Genomic DNA, 26,790 nt, shown 5'->3' on the forward strand with positions numbered 1-26,790 from the left:
AAACAATCCCATCTCCCTCAGCCAGTCCTCAAAAGACTTGTTCTCCAGACCCTTAGATTAGTGAGCTGTTTAGTCTGGTGAGATGATGAAAACAAGATTGGTACCTGTATCTTAGGATCAGTAAAGAGGCAACAGAAAATTATCACTTATTTGCAGCTCTGTGAGGAAGACCATATGTTATAGCATGCCTATTTGTCTGAAATAAGCATGTCTGTCAGCCCATCATGGAAAAATTAATTACATTCTTAATTAAAATTATGTTATGAAAAACATTATTCAACTCAGACACACCATTTTTGCACTATTTCAAATATAACTATGTATAGCTATAAAGGTAAGTGCATCTGATCTCCATAAACAATGGGTGAATTGGTTTAAAAAGTATTTCGGAAATGGAAAGAAACCTCCTACGATCTGAAAAATGAAATTACCAGGTCTGAGAGAGAGTGACACAATATTTATTTTACCTCTCTGAACTTCTGCTTTCTCTGCTATAATTCACATGCTGTATTTCATTAAGCTTTATATATTCTTTAGTCCCCAAAGTCTGTCTAATCCTGCTTTTGATCTGCTGTGCCAAAACTGCACAGCACAATCCAAAATTTATCCAAAAACATCTCTGAAGAATTTTATTATTGAATGAGGTGAAAACTACCAAACTTATTTACAGTGATTTGGTCTTATATAACCACATTCAGGAACAATCTGATTGTGCTCTACTACTGTTGCTATGTATTTTTCAGAGAGAATCAGCGAGAGTCATAGTCATAGAATCACAGAATGGCCTGGGTTGAAAAAGACCATAACAATCATCTAGTTTCAACCTCCCTGCTATGTGCAAGGTTGCCAACCACTAGACCAAGCTGCCCAGAGCCACATCCAGCCTGGTTAAAGGAGTCATCACAGAAGTGTTTAGGACAGTAATTCTAAGTGTCCAAGAGGCTAATCCACTCCCCCAGTTAAGGTAGCTGGAAATCCATCACAAGTACCTATCCAAATCCCTTTCAAAATCTTTCCCTTATCATAATACCCAAGCTAGAATCAATATAAACATTGGAAATAATACAAAGGAAGAAAACATAAGATTCAAACATTTACTTAGATGAAACGAGTAATCCAGAAAGCCCAGATAAAAAACAACAAGAAATTAGAACATTCACTATTTCCCTGCAAACCCATGACAATGACTCACAGAATCAATTGTACTAAACAGACAATTGGTGGGAGAAAACATGATCATCAATGAAACAAAACAAAGCACACAATGAAGGAGGCCGTGATCTCACACAGATTCCCGTCTGAAAGAATTTTGTGGCTGTAAACATCGTGGCACTCACTATAATTCTATCACAGATTGAAGGAGAGGTTTTAATTCCTCATATTTTGTAAAATAAACTTTAGGCCACTAAGACGTCTAGTTGATGTTGTACTGCAGTTTTAATGGAAATTGAGGCTTTACGCTTTTTGGAAAACACAGTTGTAAACATGAGTTTGAATCCTTAACATTTTTCTGTTCTTCTACATGAAGAACATTTCTGTATGCCACTGAGAACCAAAACTGATCCAAATTATATGAAGAAAGTAGAAGTCACATCTAACTATGCAGAGGCAGTCTCTTGTAATTAAAGTTTTGTGTAGTTAACAGACAATTCCTACACACTGCTTCTTTGCTGCCCTTCCGTCCAACCTACTCTTTAAGCAAATCTCCCAAATACCCTACAAGTACTTTATAGAAATATGGCGATGAAACAGAAGCAAATCTATATGTAATCAGACAACAGCAAATAACATCACACTAGAATTTCAGACTGCAGAGAGTGGGATTTAACAGAACTGAAACACTATTCATGAAAACCTTCTTAAATCTTGAAGCCTCTAAGAAGAGATTTTAATGGTAGATTTTACCACTTTTACCTTGCAGCATAGTGTAGCATGTGAATAATTATTAATTTTAAACACATTACCTCTATAAAATGAGTCATGCGAATAATTATTAATTTTAAACACATTACCTCTATAAAATGAGTCACTGTGCTGATTATAAAAATTTGTCCACCACATGCAGCCCAAATGGTATCTTCCATCACAAGCAGACTTCTAACGGGCAGAACCCCCAGTTTAACTGTCTTCTGAGGTTCCGTGTTCCATGTTCCATCTTTAAGAAAAAAGAATAAGAAAGATTGTACACAATAAATAAAATTGCAATCTGAGTTTAAAAAACTTCTGAAAGTACTGATCAAGAAGCACCTAGAAATGCAGCTGCACAAGGAGTTCTACAAAGAATGGCCAAAATAATATCACAGAGCCTACCATTCAGATCTTCATGAATGGCCACTTCAAGCTGCACTGTGATTTATATCTGTTTAATTTTAGCTTTTATGGATAGCCTGTAAAGGTAATACAGCAATAAAGGGGAAAAAAATGCTCATGTATTTCTTAACTGAACCATTTTTATCAGGATTAACTGATAAACAAGAAGGCCCACATTGCTGTTCCTATATAACTGTTTTTCTTCCCAGAGAAAATGCAGTCAGAAAGGCACTATTCTCCAGAAAGCAGTATTCTTGGAAAGCAGCATTCTCCAGCTCAGAAGGAGCTCACAAGCAAACTATTTCACAACAAAACAACTTCCAACTGGACAGAATCACATTTCATGTGAAAAGTAGCCAGCCAGTTCTTTACAGTAGGTTCTAATGAGCTCCAATAGCTCTCTAACTCTGCATACTGATGGAAGGGACTTTCTGCTGGTACATGCTTCATAAAACGAAGGGGGAGGGGGCTTGTTTATTTGTTTTGGTAGTTGTTGTTTTAATTACAACTGAATGCTCTGCCATATTTTCACTTAATTTCTATTATTCCCCTGTCCTGGTTTTGGCTGGAATGCAGTTGATTTGTTTTCACAGTGGCTGGTGTAGTGCCACGTTTTGGATTTAGGATAGGAATAACGTTAACAACGCAGCGATGTTTCAGTTGTTGTAGAGCAGTGCTGCACAGAGCTGATGATGTTTCAGCTTCTGGTGCTGCCCACAGTGAGGGGACTGAAGGTGCACAAGGAGCTGGGATGGGACTGAACTTGGACAGCTGACCCAGACTGGCCAAAGGGATATTCCATAACATATGGTGAACAATAAAACTGGGGGAGCTGGCCAAGGTGTGAGGTGCTGCTGCTCAAGGACTAGTTCAGTTATGCATCAGTCAGTAGATAGTGAGCTACTGCTTCTGCTTGTTCTTTTTTTTTTCTTCCTTCCTTTTCTTTGTCCTTATCATCAGCCATCAGTTCTTGCACTTTTCAATTTTCTCCCCATCCCATTATGTGCAGGGGAGTGAACGAACGGTCACTGGTGTTTAGCAGCCTCTGCCGGGTTAAACCTCAACATCCCCCCAGTCATAATCCATGGTATTTTCTGTCCACAGAAAATTTCTGTGCATTTAACAGGTCCAAATTACACCAGGCACACGCACACTGCATAATCAGTTACTGAGACCTTCTAAAAAAGCTGCATGCCACCAGTTACCTCTCTAGTTACTTGCACTTGCCATCTCTTTGCAACTAGGATGAGCAGATTATTCTCTCCAAGTTCAACAGCTAGGGACATGCATGTTACATATATAATTTTTTATATACAAAACAGAATAATTATTTTAATATTTTTATGAGTTTATTTCTGTAGCACAAACTCACTGAGCAGTCTCAAATCCTACCTTCCATCCTTTGTTTAGTATCAAAATCTGTTGCATCTGTTTTTATTTTGAGACTAAATGGTCCCAATTCCTCACTGGAAAGCCCTTTTTTCTACATAAACTGAAGAAATGTTGTTTACATTACATTACTTACATTACTGCTTCACAATAACAGTGGTAATTATAACAATATAAGCAATAATGAAGAAAAAAAAAACACAATAATAACAGCAATAATGATGTCTCTGCCTTGGAATACTTGTGATTCCTTCCGCCATCTGTGTTATACAATCTTTGCCGAGTCATTCTCAGGATGTGACTGTGTTCTCAAAGCATCTTTGTGAAAAATGGCATTTAGTTTCAGACTGTCAAAATCATTTTCATGATTTCAGTTTGCAAGAAAGAAGCATGTTTCCAATCATTACCCTGCGAGCTCTCCCAGCAATGTCAGTCACTCAACCTTCACAACTCATGTTTACCATTAGTAATAACGTATCTTCTGGAAAAGTTTGCATTTGATAGCAACCACATTACTCTCAAATTAAATTGTTAACTGCAGGCTGCCCACACCCTGTGAATGCTGTTAAGCGCAAAGCCTTCCAAGAATAAAGCTGCACATGCATGTTTATCCTGGTTCTCATTGCCTAAGTTATACAGAGTAAAGAAACTGCAGCAACATCTAGTATGTAGCACTCCCAGATTTCCTTTTTTAGGGGTGAAACCAGCATAATTCCCATATATTCATAGTGTCTCTTCTGAAGGATAAAGACTGTGAATTTGAACAGAGAGCAAGCACACTAAGCAAGAAGTTACCTTTTTCTCCTGTAGTTACACTTTCCACACTCAACACCACATTACTGTACAGAGAAAACTGTTGATTGAACTCAACAGCTCTTAAACACATTCAGTCATTAATCTATACCTAATTCATAGTTGATTCTCAAGAAACAAGTGAGCTGGGATTTTCAGGATCTCAACCTGACTCTGAGATTTCAACTTCAAATTTAATTTCATTCACCTAAGGCATTTTTTGATTGTGTGTCTTAATGCCCTCAACTTCTGTGCAACTCCTCAGCTAAATGTTAAGCCATTTCATTAATTTTGATCTAGTCTTTTTAAAAATCATTATCTAGCATTTGTAGCAGTCTGACTGAAAAAGATAATCAGTACCAGTGTCAGGTAGATGTCAATTTTGAACTAAAATTCCTAAAACAATTTTCCACAAGGTAAGAAGATGGAATTCAGATGTCACTGTTGAATACCAATATGTAGAATTTGGATTTGACAAATGTATATCAAAACTCACTTCTCACAAACATATCTTCAGTACAACACTTGCCAGCTCAGTTAGTCTTAAGATTTCAGAATGGAAAACGAAAGGAAAAAAGTGAGATAGAGACCAGAAGTCTTTAGTGTTACCACGACTTTATGCAAAGAAAATGCAAACCCACTTGATATCATGCTGGGAAAAATCTGGAGCTCAGTATCATGTTACCCACAAACCCTCACCATGTGATAAGGACATTCTGTTGTACTTTTCTTTCTTTCTGTAGACATTGCTGTCCTTCTGATCAGACAGCATCTGAGACAGATGAGGGGAAAAGAGGGCATGGGGAAGACTCTCTAGTCTGGTAATGAGGGCAGTATTTAAATGAGCTGTGTTCTTGTCTCTGCCACAATTAATGCTTAATTAATTAATCATACAAAGTGGGGATGACACCAGAAGGAGAAATGAAGCAGTGCTTCTGTCTTCTTATTTTGTGGTGGTCAGGGAAATGGAAATCTCTTGAGAACTGGAAGCATGGGTACTAATCCTCTCAAGCAAAGCAAGGGATTAAGTCTGGTAATCCAAAACGCTTCTGAGAATGCTGTAACCACAAGCTCTCAGCTAAAAGCAAGGTCAGGACTTTATTTTGCTGACCAAGATTTTTTTTTCCCCTCCATAGCCAAAATTACTTAACAAGTCTGAACCTAGTTTACAAATTGTTTCAAGACTGTCAGAATCACACACTCTGCCTCTCCCTCCAGCTCTCACCAGACCTTACTCAATACCTGCCTGCACAGATTTCATGTTTATGATGGCTTTTTAATGTTATCTTTTAATCCAAATTTCAGTGCTTCAAAAATCTAAGTGAAAAAAAAATATATTATCTCTAGTTGTGAAAACAGCTGCAGGTTCATACACAGTGCAACAAACTACTGCTTATCTACTTAAAACTGGGTGCAGCCCTTGCAAAAGATATGAAAAGGTTTCATTCGAAGTTATAAATATTTGGTTAGTCACTCAATTCATATATTGATTTCCTTGTAGGGAAAATAAAAAAAAAGAAAAAGAAAAAAGCAAGAAAGACTAGCTGAAATAAAACTTTTATCAGCAAAAAATTAAAGCATATAACAGGACAAAGGCAGACCAAGAAGCCCAGTGTAACTTACTGTAGAGTTTTCTAAACTGTTTTGTGAAAAGCAGGAACTGATCAAAAGACAAATAAGTGACGGAGGTGTACACATTGCAGCTCACAGAAACCTGGCTGTAGGATGCCTGTGACAGTGCCCACAGAAATGGGGCTTAAAATTATTTTCTACTGATACCTTGTTTCTGTTCTCTTTAATTTTGAGTAGATTTTCTAGATTTCCTCTGTCTCCGTATACTGGAAAATTACAGACTCCTTTTTTACCTACAAGGAAAGTATGCAGATACAGTAGAGAAACAATATGCAGTACATACATCCTATCTCCATAGGCTTGTCTGCACGCAGAAAAATCAGTTGCACCCTGAGCAAATAGAAGATCAAGGCCTGATACCTGTGGAAATGGGAAGAAACAGGGAAAAAAGTTTTCCTTCTACTCTATAAAAAAAGCCTGTGAAAGTATTAACTATACATAAGGATAACTGTATTTGTGAGATTCAGTGGACTCAGATATTAAACTGATCACATCAAAGCAGGAATCTATTATTACAAATAAATAACTAATCCAAGTGACATGACAGTCTGTGGCAGTCTTTCTAAACATGACTGTAACAAAACAGTTGTCAGCATAGACTGTAGGCACAGATATTTGCAAGAATGAGAGGTGTCTACAAACTGAGAGTACAGGGTTGAATATAGAAATCAAATACAGGGAACTCTATAAATAACACGTTACAATTTCTGATATTTATATCCTGTACAAATATTTAAAACATGAAGACAGTTTTAAGCACCTCTGTACCTACACACCAATATATGTTATGTCATTGTTTATAATATCCTCTGAAAACTATACTTTTCCATTGTGACGCAGTTTACATCCCGGCACTGAATAAGTACCCTGCAATGCCCATATCAGGCTGCTCAACTGCCTCAATTTAAGATATCTTATGCTCATAATGTATCTCTAAAATTATGTAATATTTTTGTAATTTGTTGGTGCTTTCAAGTTTTCACAAGATTACCTGAAAAAATACAATACACCTCCTCAGAAAGCCTTTTCAAAGTCTGTAGTACTTTCCCTTCTTTTATGCTTCCAGTAGAGCTGAACTATACACACTTTTTTGTTGGTAACTTCCTCTCTTGTTTAGCAGCACTATTGACGATTTCAACAGAGCTGCCAACACGGCCCTGGGAACAGCGGTTGTTGGTTAATTTGTGCAGTGAAGCACAAACATTTTTTCCATCACATGGTACATAAACCAGCGCTATTGAGGAGTATGACAGTAGCTACAGAACTAAAAAGAAGTTTAGAACATTTCTTATTGCATGGGAATAAGCTGAAGGATCCAGGTCTGCTCTTCTAAACAAGGTGTAAGTAGGAAAGTCCTGTACTACGTGTGAAGCAGTTGATTTTTCCTAGACATGTAATAAATTCTTCATGCCATGTAGCTGACAGCACCCTACCTGTAACAACACATAGGAGTGGCACTGGAAGCCCCAGCATGAGATATATAAACAAGACAAACAACATCAACATATTTCTGATATCAATCATTAGGAAATGATGCTACCAGCAATAACGTAGTCACGACAACAGTATTAGTTTCTTCTTTGGTATCACTGCTTTCCTCTAACAGCTTAGTACAATTTCTTACTTTTCATAGCAATACCAGAACATCAGTTCTACCTCAGGTATTGATCATCACATGCCAGAACTGCACTCTCCAGACACATCACAACAGTGCACAGACCCACCCAAGCCTTAAAGTCTGATATCTTTCCACATATTGACCTTCTCTTGCATTTGTCAAAGTACATGTACATTCTTCAATTTCAGAAGACATCTACCTTGCTAATGAAATGATCTGATCTCTCTTAAATGTTTGACACTTCCTTTTAATTTTGTTCCTTCTCATTGCATCACTGATAAGTAGCCTGAGGCCTCCATAGACAGCTAAGTCACTAAAACTCTCAAATAACTTCAGAGCTGCCTTTGTTTGTTACCAGTAAATTCTAACTAAAGAATGCTCCACACATAGCCAGAACTACCTCAGTTTTTGTTCTCATAGCACATTTAAGTTCAATTATAATTCTTAAAGCTGAGCTTTCATTCATTTCTTAAACCTCAGGGCCAGAGCCTAGCAGCATATACATATAGGAACAAGGTCTGAAAAATCTACTGGCAAAACACTGCTTTCATTAAAATATATAAGATGCTTCTTCTTAAGGATATGTGAACTCAGTTCTCTCTATGGCAAAAGACAATCAAATCAAGCATCTTCTGACTTCCTGAGGAGACCTCCAGTTACCTGGGTGAGGGCTACTCGAAGTGGAATTGGCAATGCTCCCAGTCACTTCTTCATGTCAAAGCTAAGCAGCTTTTCAAAGAATATATTAAAAGACCGGGTGAGAGGGCAACAGAGCAGAAGTTTATGTATTAAATAATCATTTGATATAAAAAAGATTTCTTCAGCTGGGGGTCTAGTGCCTTAGCCACTAGGATACTACATGGGAGACTACACATCTTCTTCCTCCTATCTTTTTTTTTTTTTTTTTTAAGTAAAAAAAGAAACAAGATTCATTCTCAGGTTGAGAAACTGATTATAGATGCAAGCTCTGCACTGTGAATCACAAGTGCTGCTCAGCAGCACCTAGTAGAAGGATGACATTAAGAAACATCACGTTTCGATTCCTCTTCGGCTCATGTGGACATTACTCAGAGAATGAGGTTGGAGCATGTCTAGCCCAAGCCCTGATCAAGCAGGGACACCCAGAGGAGGATGCCCAGGTGGCTTCAGCAGATCTCCAGGGAAGAGACTCCACAGCCTCCCAGGGCAACCCATGCCAGTACTCTGTCACACATACACAAAGAAGGAGTTTACTGATATTCAGGCATTCAATTGCCTCTTGCTTCTTGTCCTATCCCTGGGCATTACTGAAAGGAGCCTGGCTGCACTCTCTTTGCACATTTCCTTCAGGTATTTATATAAATTGATAACATCCTCTCTGAACCTTCTGTTCTCCAGGCTGAAGATTCTCAACTCTCATAATCTCCATGCACTTTACTGGACTCTTTCCTGCAGTTCCATATCTGTCTTTCACTGACGTTCCAGAACTAGACACAGTATTCCAAGTATAATTTCATCAGTGCTGATCAGAGAAGAAGTATCCCTGAGCATGCCAAGTGCTGTGAATTACATTTTTTGGGTTGAGCACACAAGGACTTGCTGCAAGTTGTAGCATATGCAAGTGAGAGGCTACAGGCTGCAATTATGTGCCTAAAAATTAGGCACTGTAGTGAAATCAGCAAGCCTTCCTATTGCATCTGCTCTCTCAACCAAATTTTTCTGTAATGATTGATATGTTACCAGTATTGTTATGAATAATATGTTACAGTCTTCATCATAATCATTCTGAGTTTTTATTTCTTTTTCCTGTTTCTCTTCATATTTATTATAGGAACATTATGGGAAGGAAATGTATACCACTGTCACAAAGAAAGGAAGTACCTGGAACTGACAACAGTATACCAGGGACAATATATGTACATTTCATAAAGACTGTGATTTCCTTTTCCTAAGATACTTTTGTGAATGGAAGTCAAACATGTGCTGACCTTTTTCGCTATTATGTCACTCAGAAAACACATCTGCTGGGCTGTCTGCAATCATCACAAAGGGGTTTTTGTTACTTTTTTTTTTTTTCCCCTAAACAGAGACAATACAGTGTACTTTCTCCTTAACCTCATTTACAAGTGTTTTTCCTGGACTTATTCCTAATAATTTGGCCTGAAGCAAATATTGGATACACAATATCTTACAATGATAGTTACACAGTTGCTAACCCTACGAACAAGTTCTCAAATGTGAAATGTCAGATAAACTTAACAGCCCACATCACCACTGTTCTTATATAAACATTTAACGCACTAACAGTTTTCTGGTTCCTCCCATTACTTTTCTCACTCATAAAAGATTAAGGATTACTGGGATAATTATTAAGGCTCCTATTTCTAGGATCAATGTACTAGTTGATCCCAGTTAGTTGAACTTACATTCTATTTCCCATGATATTTTCACTGATCATCTATGTTAGCTCAATTGAGGAACTGAGTAGATTTTAAGATATCGGTGCCCATTAACTTTGCCTCCGAATTTGTTTCAATAATTCAGGTCCAAATCCTTTTTAACTCGTAAGTACGAGCACAGCAAGACAGAGTTGTCTGAGAAAACATGACTGCCCTCCGTAACGGAAGAAGTCACAGTGTGAACCTTCATCTCTCCCCCTAACACAGCAGGTGTTCCTCAGTTTACCATTCGTGTTTTTTAGTATCTGCTTTAAATTACTTCAAGACAAAGCTTTTCTATAGCCAGAGAGCACTCTGGGTGATATCAACTGGAAGAAGCTCTCTTGTGAAGAAACTCAAAAGAGAACACTTGCTATTTCTAAATAAGCTGGAAGCTTACATGTAATAAGCCATCTAAAAAGACATGAGCAAGTAGAGTAATTTGTTTACTGAGCACCGTATAACAGAAGTCATAGATCTTTGTACATGAGCACTGAATTTCAGCAAATGAACAGAACCCTACACGCTTTATCTATATAGGAAGAAACATGGATTGCAATTTTAAAAGAAACTGGCAGGTGGATTTTTATCCTGGAAGATTACTTCCTCTCTTTTGTTCATAGAGTACCACAATAGGCTGCACAAATAATTTACCTGTGCATCACACAGCATTCGTCCTTCTCTATGTAGGCTTCATATCAGGATGTCCTTAATGCAGTTGGCTATATTTCACTTTCACTTTTAGATATTTCCTTCATCTCCCTTACACTGATAGGCCAAGAAACAAGTTGGTTCATATATGGTTGCAATGTAACCCTCTTTGTAGAAAAGATGATAACACTGATGAATTACACAAAGCTCCTATTAGGCTGCATTCTCTGTCCATCCTATTTCACTGCTCAGATTCCTTTGTGTGGTAAAATAGGTCAGTGCACATAAAAACACCCCTTCAGGGCTGAAGGATCACATGACCACAGCAAGCCATAAGGAATAGGAATGCTTAATATGGGAGGCAGTTGATTTGCACTACTTTCACAAGCCATGGAAGACTGAAATACAACAAACACAGACCAAACTGCAAAGGAAAACACTACATGATCAGTCAGAAAAAAGAAAAAACAACAACAACAACAACAAAAAACCACACGTGTTTCTCATCTCAGAGCTTCAGCTATCCTGAAACAGAATATTATGAGTTCCTAGAATATTCAGCTACACAGAATGGTGCCTTAGAAGAAGAGAACACTACGACCGCCATGAATACAACATAAGCCCCCAGTTCATAATACAATACTGTCTGATTAACAGCTCTGCTCCATTCTTAACTGCCTCTGCAGAAACACAAGCCCATGCAACCTTTCTTATCTATGCTACTAAGGATGCCACTAATGTTTTTCAAGTGGCCCTTTTCATACAAAGTTGAGTGACAGCAATTGCACTCATCCCTTTCAGAGAAGATGGAAGTTCAACTTTCTACCCCAGACAGTTACACACAGAAAATGAAACATCAAAAATGATGCTGTGAAAGTGGGATCAAGGTCTTCTTCTTCACCTCCTAAACAAGGACAGATTTGCTATTTAGTGGGAAAAAAATTTAACAGTCTAAAATGTTATGTCCGATTTCAGGAATTGTAGGAATCACTGTATTGAAGATGGCAACTGGTGAAGGAAAATCTCTTTCTCAACACATCTTTCAGATTCTATGTAGCTTGGGAAGAAAACAAAAACAGAAAAAAAAAAACCATACCCTTTCCCAAGGTAAGTGTTCATGACAGTAGGTAATACAAGTGATATATCATTTCTTCCACAGATTCTGGACACTAAATCTGTCTCCCCAGTTGGAGGCTGGCACAGACAGTGGACAGTAGTGCCAGCTTTGTACTTTGTGGGGTGTCTCTGAGCAAACACTTCACTTACAGCTACCTAGAAACTCGTGTTTCAGACTGAGCAAAACCCCACTGCTTTTGAGCTAATCGGTAGAAGTATGCAGTACTGTATGTATCTGTATGTTTGTGGGATGCATGTGGGAAAGTTCTGAGACATCGGGAAGAGCACAGACAAACACGCACACCAGCACTGAAGAAGCTAGATCTGGTTCAGCAGCATTATCTGGGATTTTCCTTTACTTAGATTATTTTAGCCAATTATTTAGCTAGACAGAAAATAACTGGCAATGAAAAAGGAGTTCTACTATGAAATCCATGAGATGTTCACATAGGAAACATTTATATCTGTTAAATAAAAATTGAGTCATCATTTCAAATGAGATATACAGAAATCTCTACCCATAGGGAATTTGCATTTCAGAAACACAGCTATTAGGAAGTAGAGTGGAATTAGCATAGCGTTATGTAAAATACAGTAAACTATCTGTTATCACATACACTTCTGGACTTCTGTGATACTAAACACAGGGATTCTGGGGCACAGATCAGTTCTCATACAATGTATTTTGCAGTAGCAAATAAAAAAATAGAACAGTATCAAATTATCTAGTATCTTTCAAAATGAGAAATGAAAGTGTGAAACTAAAATAATTCAAAATCCATTTTCCCCCCTGCAATTGTAAGTAACCTCACAATAGAACTTGTACAGAGGGGGAAAATATAATCATGGAAAACTATTTCTGCCAAAATACACTGACATGCAAGTTCCTCAGGATGTTATTGAATCATATCACTACATTACCTTCTGCTTTTGTGTAGATTGCAATGTTTCCATTTACCAAGCCAGCAAACAAGTATTGTGACATATATGTCAAGCTCATGACAGTTGATTTTTCAGGAGTGAAGAAGTGTTGAAGTCGAATTTTCTTTGAGCCCTGGCAACTTTTGTAAATAGAAATGCTACAAAAAAAACCAAGAAGAAGATAAGTCTGCAAAATTCTCAACAGAATATTTACTAAAGAGATTTGTAATAAAATACTGGGGAAAAAATATTTGCTTCTTCCCTACATAGGAAGACAAACATGGAAAGAACTATTTTGACCCTTCAGAATATCTACGTAGATAATTTGCAATTACTTAACAAAGACACTGGAAGTATAGGGGAAAAAAAAGGAAAAGCATTGCTTTGATAAAGAAACATAGTTAGAATCATGCTGTTAAGTTCCTTTTATAAGTCTGTCTTCCCACTGGTTAGAAAGAAGAAAAAGGATTAAGCATTATCCACTGAACTAGGGAAAAGAGAAGAAACACTCGCTATCACACATCAGATGCACTTAAAATTCTGATAGTTCTTACAGACTGTCACCATGGGTATGTTAGCAATACTGAATAATTAAATCTAGAATGAACTGCATCTCACACACAAAGGAAATTAGTTCAACCAGATTTTGGAATTGTTAGAAATACAGCATTTTCCTTACACAGATTTTTTTTCTCCTTCATTTATACCAGTTGGAAATCCCCACAAAAATTGCATATTGTTGCATACTTATGTCCTCATGAATCAAAGCAAGATTTGTTCACTTACTGAGTTACAAAATACAGCTTTTTTCAATTGAGTCATGACTCAGTAAGGTCATCAGTTCAACCAAAGCAAAATAATTCATGTCAACAGTAAACAGCAATAGTATTTATTTGCATGACAAGTCCTGCACAATATCACACTGTAGGAGGTTAATGAGTTCCTCATTTAACACTTCTCCCATTTAAAAAACTTTCCAATACGTAACAATTATGCTGCAACACTGCAAAGATAATATTTATATTGTTCAAACACGATGTACGATGAATTAAGCCTCTTTATTAAGTAAAGGTTTTATTTTTATTTTAAATAATACACACTATATTTTAAAATCATGCAGAGCATATTTTTTCTTTAGGTGGATTTAGATGAAAATGATACTTTGAGGTCATTTTTAAAGAAAAGAACATTTTCTAGGAAGTAACTCAATTTTTTTTCTATAGAGTAATAAAGCTAACGAATAAATCATACACAGTATGCTAAAAATGAAAATCACCTTCCTTCTTCCATGCCAAGGCAAATAGTAGGCACATTAGAAGCTTTTGTAGGAACATTTTCAGAGTTGAGAGACATATTTATCTCTTTTATTTTCTCTTCTTCTGGTATGTAGACCATGCAGAGAATCCGTGATTCCACATTGAAGCACTCAATAACCTTAGGGCCAGAGCTTTGAAATGAGACTATTGCGATCTGGCCCATCTGATTAGTGCAACTGCCAATCTAAATTGGAAAGAGAAAAAATAAAAATAATAGACAGAGATTGATAACTGTCTCCAGCAGGAGCAGCATTAACAAGGAGGAATATTGGAAATTTAAAGAGTGCATCTCAAGTTGAACAAGAAAATAATTCAGCTCAGAATGTTTTAAAACATTACATAAGAACACAGAATTCCCCTGTACACTCACAGAAACTATTTTGGGCTATTATGAAATGCACATACAGAATGTATTGCAATTAGAGTGAGCAGCTGTGCAATATATTATTTTAAAAACCAGCATTCTTAGTAATCTCAGCTACTCTTGAAATGGATAATATAGTTGAAGCTTGTCCTTTGAAGAATAACAGGTCTACACATAAATGCTCTGCTGCAACAGAACGGGGGATTATCAATATCATCCATTTGTAAACTTGCAGATCATGTTCTTCAACTTCTCCTTGATCCAAATCTAAATATCATCAATATGTTCACAAATATTTTAGGAAGCTGGGAAGAGTAGAACAATAAATTGTGCACTTAAGCACCAACACATGTTTATACAATGACTCCCTATGCATGTATGAAATGAAAAAACATGGCAAAGAAGAAGAAAGAAAATTAAGCAGTAGTAGAAAGACTTCATTGACATGTATTTGTGATGACTGTTTTCAATTAACAAAGACAAAAAGAAATTACACAAGTCATCCTGAAAAAGACCACTGACAAAAACTACTTTTAACTTTTAATTCTCAAGGGTTCCAAAATGTTGTCCCTTAAAATTTCAGTTTTGCAGTAACCTGCTGAAATTTTCAGCATATAAAAAACAAAATAAAAATAGGCGATGTCACTTTGCTAGAATATCAGTCATAATAATGTGCAAGTATATTATTTTCCTATGTACACACTTAAATTGCTTATAGCTAAAACATTTTTCAAATATACAGACAAAAGGACAGTGTGAGCTCATACGGCTTTAAGTAGCATATAACTCACATCTAACAGTGCTCACCTGATTTCATTCTGTGCAACAATAACAATCACACATAAATAGAATACAGTGAGATCAAACAAACTTACTAGTTATCCCCTAGGGAAGTCCATCTTAAGTAATTAAACAAAAATAATAAAAATAATAAAAATAATAAAGTCCATATGCTGCTGACTGTCACAAAAAACATCTCCAGAAAGAGGAGACAAATCTCTCTGCAAGACTAAACTTACTTACCCAAAGAAAACCATGTTCCATGGAACAGGAATCTGACTCCGTTTCTCCAGAGAGGTACAGTTCAGGGTTATAAGCAGCACATTCGATCTTCAAACAAACAAATGAAAAAAAGTGGACAGTTAAGGTTGAAAACATATGCCTGACTCAGTCTTATTTAATCTGTAATTAACTAAATAAATCATTTAAGGATATCACAATGTCAGAAAAGAAGCCAAGAAATCAATCTAGCCCATCCAGCTTCCAGTGGGCAGGGTCAACTGCATATGTATCATTCCTAGCACATTCTTGTCTACTCTTACAGACATTAAAAGCTAAAGACTACAAATTATCCACCTGCTCTGTTAAAAGGCTTCACAGAGCTTCAAATTTCATTATTTTTTTTCCAACCTAAAGTTGTCCCTGATGCAAACACTAACCTTCTCATCTTAGCAATCAGGTATTACCTTCTCTTCTATAGTGTCCTTTCACATATAAGGCTGCTATATGTCATGACCCTCTTTGAGTCTCCTCTTCGTTAGGCTCAGTGAGCACGATCATTAATTCATTTAATTATTTTGCTAAATCTTGTTTTAAACTTTTGTAGTTAGTTTTTTAAATTCTTTCTTATGACTGCTGTCTTACAACTGGCATCTCTATCAATCCATATATTTGGAAGTGCAAAACTATGTAAACTGAACACCCTGCTCTAGCTGATCTGTAAAACACTTACTATGTAAAACACCACATAATGATTACCTTCTCTGAACCTTGTTTGGAGGCATTCCATGGGTTACTTGCTCTTTGTAACAGTATCACATTTTTAACCAATTCTTACCTTGTTGCGATCTTAAAAATTGCTTTTATGAACTTTCTACTCAATCATCTCCTCAATTGTTCTTGTGTAGTTACTTAATTCTGCAAGAGAATACTGTGTGTCTGTCCTAATTACTATCACCCTCTTTATTTCTTCAGATCACTTCTTCGGGTGTTCTACTCATTTTGAATGTTAATGCTATGCTTCAAAATACCTTCACTCCCTCCCACTTCTTGTTATCGCATCACTGTCAGTAAACTAAAAACTCTACTCATGACTTTATCATCCAGGCCGTTTAAGGAAAAAATAAACATAATCAACCCAACCCGCTCCTCAAGAATTCCACCAGACTCAAGATCAATGCAAGTCTGTCCTTGCTCAGAAAATGAAACACCAGCATACAAGCTTTAAAAAAGGCCTTTTTATGATCTATATCTATTTTCTCTGATTTCCCCTAATAAAAAGACTACATAAGCACTTCTCTATTATGAACTTCTTGAATATATATTTTAACAGCGTAAAAAGGTTCTCGATGAGGTATGATATTATGCTTTTAGACAGCATCCTCTACAATTCACACTCATGTGCTTGACTCAGACATCAATGACATAATATTGCTTGGATTCTGGAGACAAGTTGGTTCATATTAACTTACACACTTCAACAGAATCTTGCAACATCATCTCACTCCAGTGAGGTTGTTTCGTTTTTGGGTTTTTTTTAATTTTTTGAAAGGAAACTAGTGGTCATAACTTAATAGTTCTAAATTTCCAGGTTGTTTTTCAAAAGTGCAAAGAATTTCAAAATTCTCCCTCAAGTCAGCAGGCATCACTGAGTGACTAGAAGTAGTAATAATGGTATGTATTCACCAAACCAATACACAACAAGGATAAAAGACGGATTACAAAAATAAAAGAGCTATCTTTGCCAGTCTTAGCATGTCTCATTTAACAAATTCTGACACTATCTACTCATAATGGTGATTTACAGTAGCTGTGACAGCTAAGTACATCACTAAAGAAAGAAAAAGTTAACCTGCTGGCTAGGTATTTCTCAGGCTGTTTCTTACATCTCTATGTCACTTTGTGTCTTACTCAAAACTGATGACGCTTTTCACAGTCAAATCCTAGTAGTTTAGCTCTCTATCTCAATAAGCCTTTTACACAATGATGTAAATTCGCTCTGATGGCTGTTACTGACTCCCTGTACTACCAGGCAGTCTGAGCAGTATTCTAAGAGATAGCAGCATCAGCCAAGCAAAGTGCTCTTCCCACCCCAACCTGTACCTCTACATCAAAACTGCAGCTGAAGCTGCAGAAAAGCACAAGAAATATTTAGGTGATTTCATCCAGGAATATCAAGGCCTCAAGAACATCAGGAATGACAGCTAAGCTTCTGTGTTCTCCTTTGGATCTGTAAAACTAGCAGAGCTGTCTTGGAGCTCAGGCAAAGTCTGCCTGCAAAGACCATTACATAACTGTATGGGCACGTGACCTTCCCTTCCTTTCAAAACAAAAGGTCCTTTTGAAACTTGATTACAAGGGATGAACCCGAGCCTTTAAGGCACTTGGCACAGACCTACAGAACTTACAAATACATAGGCTCTATGGAAATGTGAGTATTTAAAATTCCCTTTAAAATAATTGGTTTGGTTACTTATCCAACGGTGACATAGAAAGTATTCAATAAACATAAATTCAAGTGTCTAGTAAGATATGAATGCCTAACGTTATACAAGAGACTGGAGACTCTCAGCAGTCTTCTGCTGCTGTAAGCTGCACCTCTGCTCTGTCTCCATTTAAAACTGTTGCACATTTCCAATGCATTGTTTTCTTTGAGTGATGAGCTTACACCTGAATATAAATGTAATATCATATAAATCTACATACTTTGTTCTTTGAGGTCTCAAATGCTGTGTGCCTGCAACCCTCTTGGACTTTCTATTGCTGCTGGTCTTATACCAAAGTACACATTAGCAGTAACTTAACAGAACTAATAGATGAGAACTAACAGATGTATTTACATGACAGTTTTCCTTAGAAGTGACGTCACAAAAGAAAATAAATTGTAATTTCACATGATCAGTTCTATTCACCTTAAACTCCTGCTGCTTCGCCATCATCACTGGCATGTGTCTAACAAGGAGAGGATGCTTCTCCTTTTTGATTTGATTCCCATCATCTTCCACACAGAACCAACCTAACAGGTTATCCTCCGCTGTAACGGAAAGAACAAACAACAAACATCCCACAACACTTTCACTGAATAACCGCTTACATCTCTCAACAGAAATAGAAAATAATTATCTTACAATTGGTTAGTAGTGATCAGGCTCTTCTCATGTCATATATACTTTTGTTGGAATAAACAATAAAACTATGAGCAGAAATTCAATACAGTAGATTATGTAACTACTGTTAATGCCAAAAAAGCAACACTTAATACTAGCAAAATGTTAATGATCTTGTCAATAGCTTATTAAAAGACTAAAGGTACCCTTCCCTTCCTCTTCCTCTTTTGAATCCTTAAAGGATGTCAAACTTTTTCTCAGACCTATCAAATCTATCATCTGCAAATATGACCATTTCTCTGCCAGCAAAGTAGCACCGCTACCATCTGCTACTTATCATCCTTACAAGGATCCACCTCCTGCAATGATAAAGATGTCCAGTTTTTTTTCCTCTTTTGTTGTTTTATCTGTCTTCTGTGAGATGCCATAAAAATACCATATTTTGAAAAAGTGCTGGCAAAAGTTGGTTTCTATTTTGCATATCCTCAATATTTCAACTTAAGCATTCAGCATCCCAGGTAACTTTTGAAACTTAGGCACCCTGAGGAAACACAGTAACATCTAACTAATAACTAATAACATCACAGGACAGTTCTTTATTGCTCCCACTTAGACCAGAGTTGCTAGTGATAATTTCTCTAGTGAAAACTAAAAGGTTATATTAAAAAAACTGACTCTGGTCCCAAAGAGAAAAACTTATTTTTTTAGTTAGATACATGAAATATTTCATCAAAATGTCAAAAGCATATGGATGAAAAGATTGTAATATCTGAAAAGATACGTATACAATGGAGTAACTTCTTCATCAGTCTGACATGTAGTGTAACTTCATTCATTTTGATTTAGATATACCAAATAAAAACTATTATAGATTATACAGATCACCATTACTTTGTAAATCAATCATTATTATCTACTGTATTGCAATTTCAAGATCTGTAGATAGAACTTTGTAAAAAAAAAAAAATTATTTTGTATGAAAAAGGTATTACACTGTATATCTTATACATTGTATCATAACTTGATAGGAAATGTAAGGTGTAAAAAAAAACCAAAAATTACCAAGGGCTAGTTTAGCCATTTGCAAATTGTTGATCCAAGACTGTTTGATGGCAGGGGTAAATGTATTGAATACAGCTGTAAAGAAAGTAGGCCGCCCAGACCTGCAAGACAAAAAATTAAATAAAATAAATGAAAAACAATTACACAAAAAGAGACTATTCTAAATGTACTAAGTATGAGACTCAGACAGGGCTAGAAAAGTCAAGCAGGATAAAATTCCAACCATCTTCCTTGATTTTAAAGGACACAGCTCAGATAGGCTATGATAAGCCACACGTCCCTCTTCTCACGCTTTACATGAAAAGGTATGAGAAGGATAATCCTCTTTGGCAAATTAATAGAATAGTGGCTATTCCTTGTCAAGTGCCATCACCACAGTTCCTCTCTTATCTTGCATCACGAACTTAATGTTGAGGAACAGGAGAAAAACTACACTGCTGTTTTGAAACATGGAAGTTGCAAATGCTTCAGCATGACAGTGCAATTCAGAGGCTAACTGTAGAGACAGAAGAGCAGGAAGACCTAAAGATTCCCTGGTACATCTCTACCTAACACACAAACCCATTTAGAAAGTTTCACAGTCAAGAATTATTACTGACTTGTCCTGTTTTCCTGGAAGCTGCAGCTGAATTCTACAGCGATCTGCTGCTCTGATTTCATCTTCTTTCTTCAAGATCAATTTTTGTAAACCTGAGGTCCAGTCATGTGCTACCAATTGGTTTAAGTTCTGAAAAATTGAAAAAAGAATGCTAAGGATCAACATCCATCTACCAACCTATTTCCAATGAGCTAAGGTGATCTTTATGTACAAGGAGTTCCCAGTACCTGGCTCTCATTTAGTTCTCATTTTAATCATGGATAATTTAGATAGATTTGTAAACACACTTCAAAAATGTCTGTAAAGATTGTTAACATATATTAGCTGATGATTTACTTGCACACTGTTCAGATTTTGATGATACATACATAACACTCCCAAGGATTTATCAAACTATGAAATGCAAATTTGCATCAATTGCTTGTACAATCCTATAACTTCACTGCAATAAACAGTTACTAAGAATCTATAAATTCTCTTTCTAAAGGAAATCTCAAAGAAACCTCTATAAATCACACTGCCAATGTTTTTGTTCAAATTTTTGAGGCAAAAATGTTTATCTAGCCATCGCGGAAGCTCTGCGTAGTTGCAACCCACTTAAGTAGGATGCTGAAACATTCATTCTCTGTAACCTAAACACAAGAAGTAATTCACATGCAAGAGCACATGAATTACCAATTGTTAAAATTTTATGAAAATTAAAGTATTTTTCAAAAATAAAGAAACAGACCTCATTCCTCATCTAAATTATTTGAATTATTTTAAACAGCCCTGTCTGGAAACACTGATTAAATGTTATGTTTTTTAAATATAGTTGGCTCTGACTGGCAGCAAAAGGGGAAAGGTTTTGTATATTTCTATCCACTAAAATGATTCTATCATTTTGGTGGATGAAAGTCCTACGGTATCTATTGCACACCTCATTCCAATAATGCAGCTGAAATTCACCTCCATATTCTGGTGAAATTTTGTCCTAACAGACTGCTTCCATAAACGTCCTTCACAGTACATACTTTCATCAATTTTTATGTTCTACTTAATGCCCTTGACTCTGAAGTCAGGATATTCCAAGAGAAACTCAGCTTTCATATACACAAACATTTACTTACAGTCTGTGGTGGCAGGTAAGAATTTTAAAATGTACTCAAGCATACATAAAACATATAAAACAAAAGGCAAAGAAGAAAGCAATTAAAAATACGCTATCGATTTATTTCTAAGTTTTATGAATGTGGAGAATGGAGAACTCATTCTGAAATTCAGTGTTAATGTTCTATATCTATTTGCTAGAACAAAGGCTAAATGAAAGGGACGTGAACAAAACCAAAGCAAACTGCTTTCAAAATTCATCACAACATCTATTAACATTTTTTGTGATTTGCATTTAAGTACAATTTCTCCCCAAAAGCTAGAATTATAAGCTCATAGGAGCATTAAGAGCTTCCTCCAAGCAACCATCCTCCTACTACCTTGTCTAACTGTAGGAATCTAATTTCATAAGATCAAAACATAATTCTGTTTCCATATAAGCTTATCAGCTACTGAGGAAATGTAGACTCCTGTAGTTTCCACCTACACTTAAAAACAATGAAGCAAAACAAGATTAAAAGACAGCTGTAATCTACTTACAGCATTAAACATATAAAAGCAATTGAATTACTGGAGATAAAAATGATTTCTTTACAGAGAGAACATCTTACATTGACCCTGGGGAAAAACAACTGGGCTATTTCACAACAAGAATACATTTTAAAATAAATCCAGCTTTGTTTATTACCTGATAATTTCCTTTAAGGCTGCCTATTAATTGACTAATTTGACCAACTACATTCAAATCATGTAAAAGGTTCTGCAGATCATGGTATAGTTGCCCTGGTCCCATATACAGCTTGTCTAAAATGAACAAGAACATAATGTTATATATAATAAAAAGATGTAATTCTCAGTTAAAGGAGGAAAGCATGACAAACATAGTATTATTAACACATATTGCTACTTCTTAACACTATGAAAATTACGTTTATCAAAATAGGCTTCGCTCTTTCCAGATCATAAAAACAACTAACGCATCAATATGCACATAGGGTCATCCAAAAATCAGTGTTTTATTTATATGTACACCATAGCCATTTCACTTTGCTGCTCCAGGTGCTTTTACTGTTCCTATAGACAGATACTTATGAAATGTGTCATGGGAAGCTGTAGCAGTACATACTGTTGTATACTAGCTTTGCATATACAGGTGTTACCATACTCATTTCCTTGTAGTTCACCTTATATTGCCTTTTTCAGTTAGTTCATCTATTATGAAGGACAGCATCATCTGTAGCTTTAATAGAAATGCACTAAAACTATGACAAACAGCAAAGATTCACTGAGCCTCAAATCTGTAGATAATTGAATTTTTGCTTAACACCAACCAGCAGGCTTGCTGTTCCATGACAATGTGCACATCCTTCAAGAAGGTTGCTTCTCATTACGTGACATAGCCAAAAAACTTATCTGCAGCCTATACCAAGGTGGTTTAAAACTCCACATTTGTTTTAGCAAAATAATTCAGGACAATATTGCTACATCCTAACTCTATCCATAAATCTAACCAACAAACCTATAACTTCACTGAACCACGTGAAATTTTACTGCAATCAGACAAATTGGAAAAAGGATCTGCGCTGAGGACAGCACCAAGTATTAGCAGCAGCAGAAATATCTTGCCCAAGCCATTAGTAAGTATATATGTTTACAAAGAAACACTAACTGAGAAAAAATATTCTGACTAATAGGATAAAATAGGCAGTTTAATGTGCAAAATTTCTGAAGCCTGCTAACACCTTGGCTCCCAGACATGATGCTAGCATAGGGATGGCTATACAGTTCTTGCAGAAACAACACTCTCCCTCCCCAAGCCCCACACTGACTCACACAGAGTCAGCATGTTTCCCTTTGGAATGACAGGAACCAGGCTGGATTATTTTTTCCAGGAAACCCCTGCAGATTATTTATCTCATGCAGTGCAGTGTTCAAGCTACAACTCCAATTCACAATTTTGAAAGCTAGTCTGTGGGCAGCAAATCATCCCGACCAGGAGGTTTTCAAGACTGTGCTGGCAAGAATATGAAATAAATCTAATTCTAGCTATGTAGACCATGTCTATATGCCAAATCCCATCATACAAGGAGAATGCTTTCAAAATATGGTTTGAATTTTCAGTTCTCCTGAGTGGACTCAGTGGCTCTTGTAGGTCCGTTTTAACACAGGATATTCTGTGATTCTGTTATTAATCCGAGGACTGCAGCTGGTGGAAGACCAGGAGCACTCACTGGCATGCTGCTGATCCCAGGCAGCCTCTTCCTTCCACAGCAGGAGTACAGGGGGCTCTGGCCTGCAGGCTGGCAGCAGCAGAGGGATGGCCACGTTGTGCCATGTCTGGTGGGCAGGGCAGATGGGTGTCAGCACTGCGTGTCTGGGACCAGAATGGAATAAAAACCCAACCAGGAGCCCAACAAAATACAGCAGACCAAACACAACACTATCATACAGATCAAGGCTATCACTGGACATTTACAAAATCCACTACAATAAGGCAGGCATCTGTCCGAATTCTTGAAGGCTGAAAAATCACAATATCTAAGGGAAATTGCTAAGAGTTACTTTATTTACAAATTCTCCACTTTACTACAGGAAAACACAATGTAAACTAGAGATATTGCACTTGCCAAGAAAACTGAAAATTATTCTCATGCTTTTAGATGTTCTGCTAAACGGAATGAAAGGATTTAGGAAAACAACTGCACTTACACCATTTACCCAAGCAGAGAATAGATGCAACTTTCATCCACTTTCCTTTGCCTGTTCTGAATGTTAATTAAAAGCACAATGGACCCTTTCTTGTCCTCACAAACAAATCAGTCTTTAGGAAAAGATCATTATATTTACTGTATACAATGAAAGGAAATAAATCCAAAGTAGACAGACCTAGAAGGAAGAGCTTTTAGGTGCTGTTCAGAATTATTTTTTTTTAAATACAAAACTTTAACACTTCTGCAACTGCAGACCATGAATTTTCATTAAGCTGCATTTTCATTTTCTCCAATCCAAATACTTAAAAAACCAATATCTGAAAATCTCTCCATGAATCTCTCTTCTTCTGCTAGCTTAAGCCTTTTTACTAAGTAATCTCAACAATAATTACCAATTATCAAGCAGAAGAATTCCTCGTTCTTGGACAAATCAAATTGCTGATTTCAATTGGGCAACACTCAGTGTTATAAATTTGGTAAAATCTGGTTGAAAGCTAGAATACATTCAGCATTGTAAAGAACTAAATCTATAATGAAATGAAATACATTATTTCATTCTACAAATGAAATAATTTTTGCCACAAATTTCTGTACCAGAAGTTTACAAAACAAAATTAAGCCTGATTCTAAGTAATTCATAGTCGAGTTTCTGGCAGAAGCCTGTTCATCTACCTGTCATTTATAAATTCCACAGCTAAACAAGCCAAATTGCTGCACTGAAAAACACATTTCAAATATTTCCAAAATTTATACTCATGGGCCTGACCAACACAAAACTTAAAGCCATAATGCCTTGAAGAGCTGAAAAATTATGATAATTCCCTTGTATAGGATGGATACTTTCATCTGAGTGAATTTCAACTATATTACTGATAAGCTGAGAGAGCTAGAGCTCTTCAGTACACGGAAGAGAAGACTCTGCGGGGACCTTATAGCAGCCTTCCTGTACCTGAAGGGGACTGACAGGAAAGCAGTGGAGGGACTTTTTACAAGGGCATGTAGCAACAGGACGGGGGGAAATGGCTTTAAACTGGAAGAGAGTAGATTTAGTCTAAATATCAGGAAGAAATTTTTTATTGTGAGGGTGGTGAGACACTGGAACAGGTTGCCCAGTAAGGCTGTGGATGCTCCATCCCTGGTGATCAAGGCTGGATGGGGCTTCAAGTTACCTTGTTTAGCAGGTTTAATTCCTGCCCATGGCAGGGGGGTTGAACTGGATGATCTTAAAGGTCTCTTCCAACCCAAACCATTCTATATTTCTATGACTATTTCTGAAGTTTAAAAGCCAGGATCACTCCTTGCAACTTCATAAAGACAGTGTTAAAAGCAAATCAGAAGTAGGACACTATTCAGCAACGTACAATAGCAAGCATTCAGGCAGAAAGACTTTGTGCTGTAGTCTTCAAATGGGGCTGCACAGCAAGTTTTAACTACATATATCAATGGATTTTCCTTGTGCTGCTATCACACCAGAAAACAGATCTCCTCTACTCCCTTCTGCATCTCCAAATGCTTTTATAAATATTCTAGTTTCAGCCTTGAGAATAAGGGATAAATCTTGAATTTCATTCACTAATTGTCACTGGACTCTATTTTGTCTGCATCATGCAAGTCTTATAATATTTTAATAAATCAAGATAAAAAGGAAGCAAAGAGAGTGCCAAAGCAAATAAAATAACCTGGCAAATGAAATTCTGTCATTTAGAAAAAACAAACTGAAGTCATTTTAAGCTCAATCATTAAAGGGCAAGTTCTTAGTACAGAAAACAACAAAAAAAACCCACTAAATAAAGAGAGCCTGTTTCTATCTTTAATGTCCCAAGATGACAAATTAAAATGAAATTGTAATGGTCAGCCACAGCAGATATCAACAGCCATGGCTATCGTTCTTTCCTGGAGGTCCTTAGCAGGCAGAAAATGAAGCAGAAAAATAACTGAGATCATAACAATGTCCTCATCGGAAGAAAATTCTCTTAGATTTCACCACTTGATTTCTGTCAGGAAAATGGATTAAAAATTACAGCAACTTCACCACTGAAAAGGGCTACTCATCATCTTTTAAAGCAGGATTAGGCTGCAGGATCCTTGGTAGCTAACAATACATTAACTACCAGTTGATTCAGCTCAGAATTGCCTGATGGATGGTATTTCCTGGGTGAAGGTAGGTGGTGGTGGTGGTGGGGAATGCAGTCTGTTCATCAGATGTATTTCTCAGTGCAGAGCCAAAGTTCTGCCTGCTAAAAATGTTCCCTGACCATTACATTGCTAGTTAGCTTGAATGGGTGTTCTTTTTCTCCATAGAAAGCACTAATAAACTCTTGGTTTCATTCCAAGGCAGATGATACGGCAGATTTTTTTTGTACTTTGACAAGTTTTAGAAATGATAAAGTAATTTCCTTCCCATTTCTAAGCCACTCCTGCTATCAAGCTCCAAAACAATTTTATTTTCCAATGTGGGGGGGGAAAAAAAAAAGCAACGCAGGAATTTAGGGACAGTTCTTCCCATCTCCACACATCCGACATGCTGCAGAGAATGGTGTGCTTGGACAGGAGGAGAATGCTGTCTGCTGTAACCAATAACCACGTTTCTCACTTAGGATGCAAAGTTCTGTGTTCCACCTACAGATCAAGGGTAAAATCTTGGCCACATGCAAGTCAGTAGAGGAATTTTTTTCATCAAATCCTTTGTTGCTAAGAT

The 26,790-nt window shown here is 36.7% G+C and overlaps 1 protein-coding gene across 9 annotated transcripts in view; it reads right to left on the reverse strand.

Moving 5' to 3' along the window:
- ARHGEF10 (Rho guanine nucleotide exchange factor 10) overlaps positions 1-26,790 on the reverse strand; it is a 115,823-nt gene that overhangs the window by 18,146 nt on the left and 70,887 nt on the right. For all 9 annotated transcript variants that reach the window (XM_090136310.1, XM_090136308.1, XM_090136305.1 and 6 more), the window contains 8 exons: positions 22,070-22,185; positions 20,294-20,421; positions 19,695-19,795; positions 18,438-18,559; positions 15,550-15,636; positions 14,123-14,346; positions 12,847-13,004; positions 2,013-2,155 (listed from right to left, as the gene is read on the reverse strand). In XM_090136310.1, coding sequence (XP_089992436.1) covers positions 2,013-2,155; positions 12,847-13,004; positions 14,123-14,346; positions 15,550-15,636; positions 18,438-18,559; positions 19,695-19,795; positions 20,294-20,421; positions 22,070-22,185 — 1,079 coding nt within the window. The remainder of the gene's footprint in view (positions 1-2,012; positions 2,156-12,846; positions 13,005-14,122; positions 14,347-15,549; positions 15,637-18,437; positions 18,560-19,694; positions 19,796-20,293; positions 20,422-22,069; positions 22,186-26,790) is intronic.

Source organism: Phasianus colchicus, chromosome 2 (assembly GCF_987193195.1).
Source record: "Phasianus colchicus chromosome 2, bPhaCol1.hap1.1, whole genome shotgun sequence".
In the NCBI taxonomy this organism is placed as follows: domain Eukaryota; kingdom Metazoa; phylum Chordata; class Aves; order Galliformes; family Phasianidae; genus Phasianus; species Phasianus colchicus.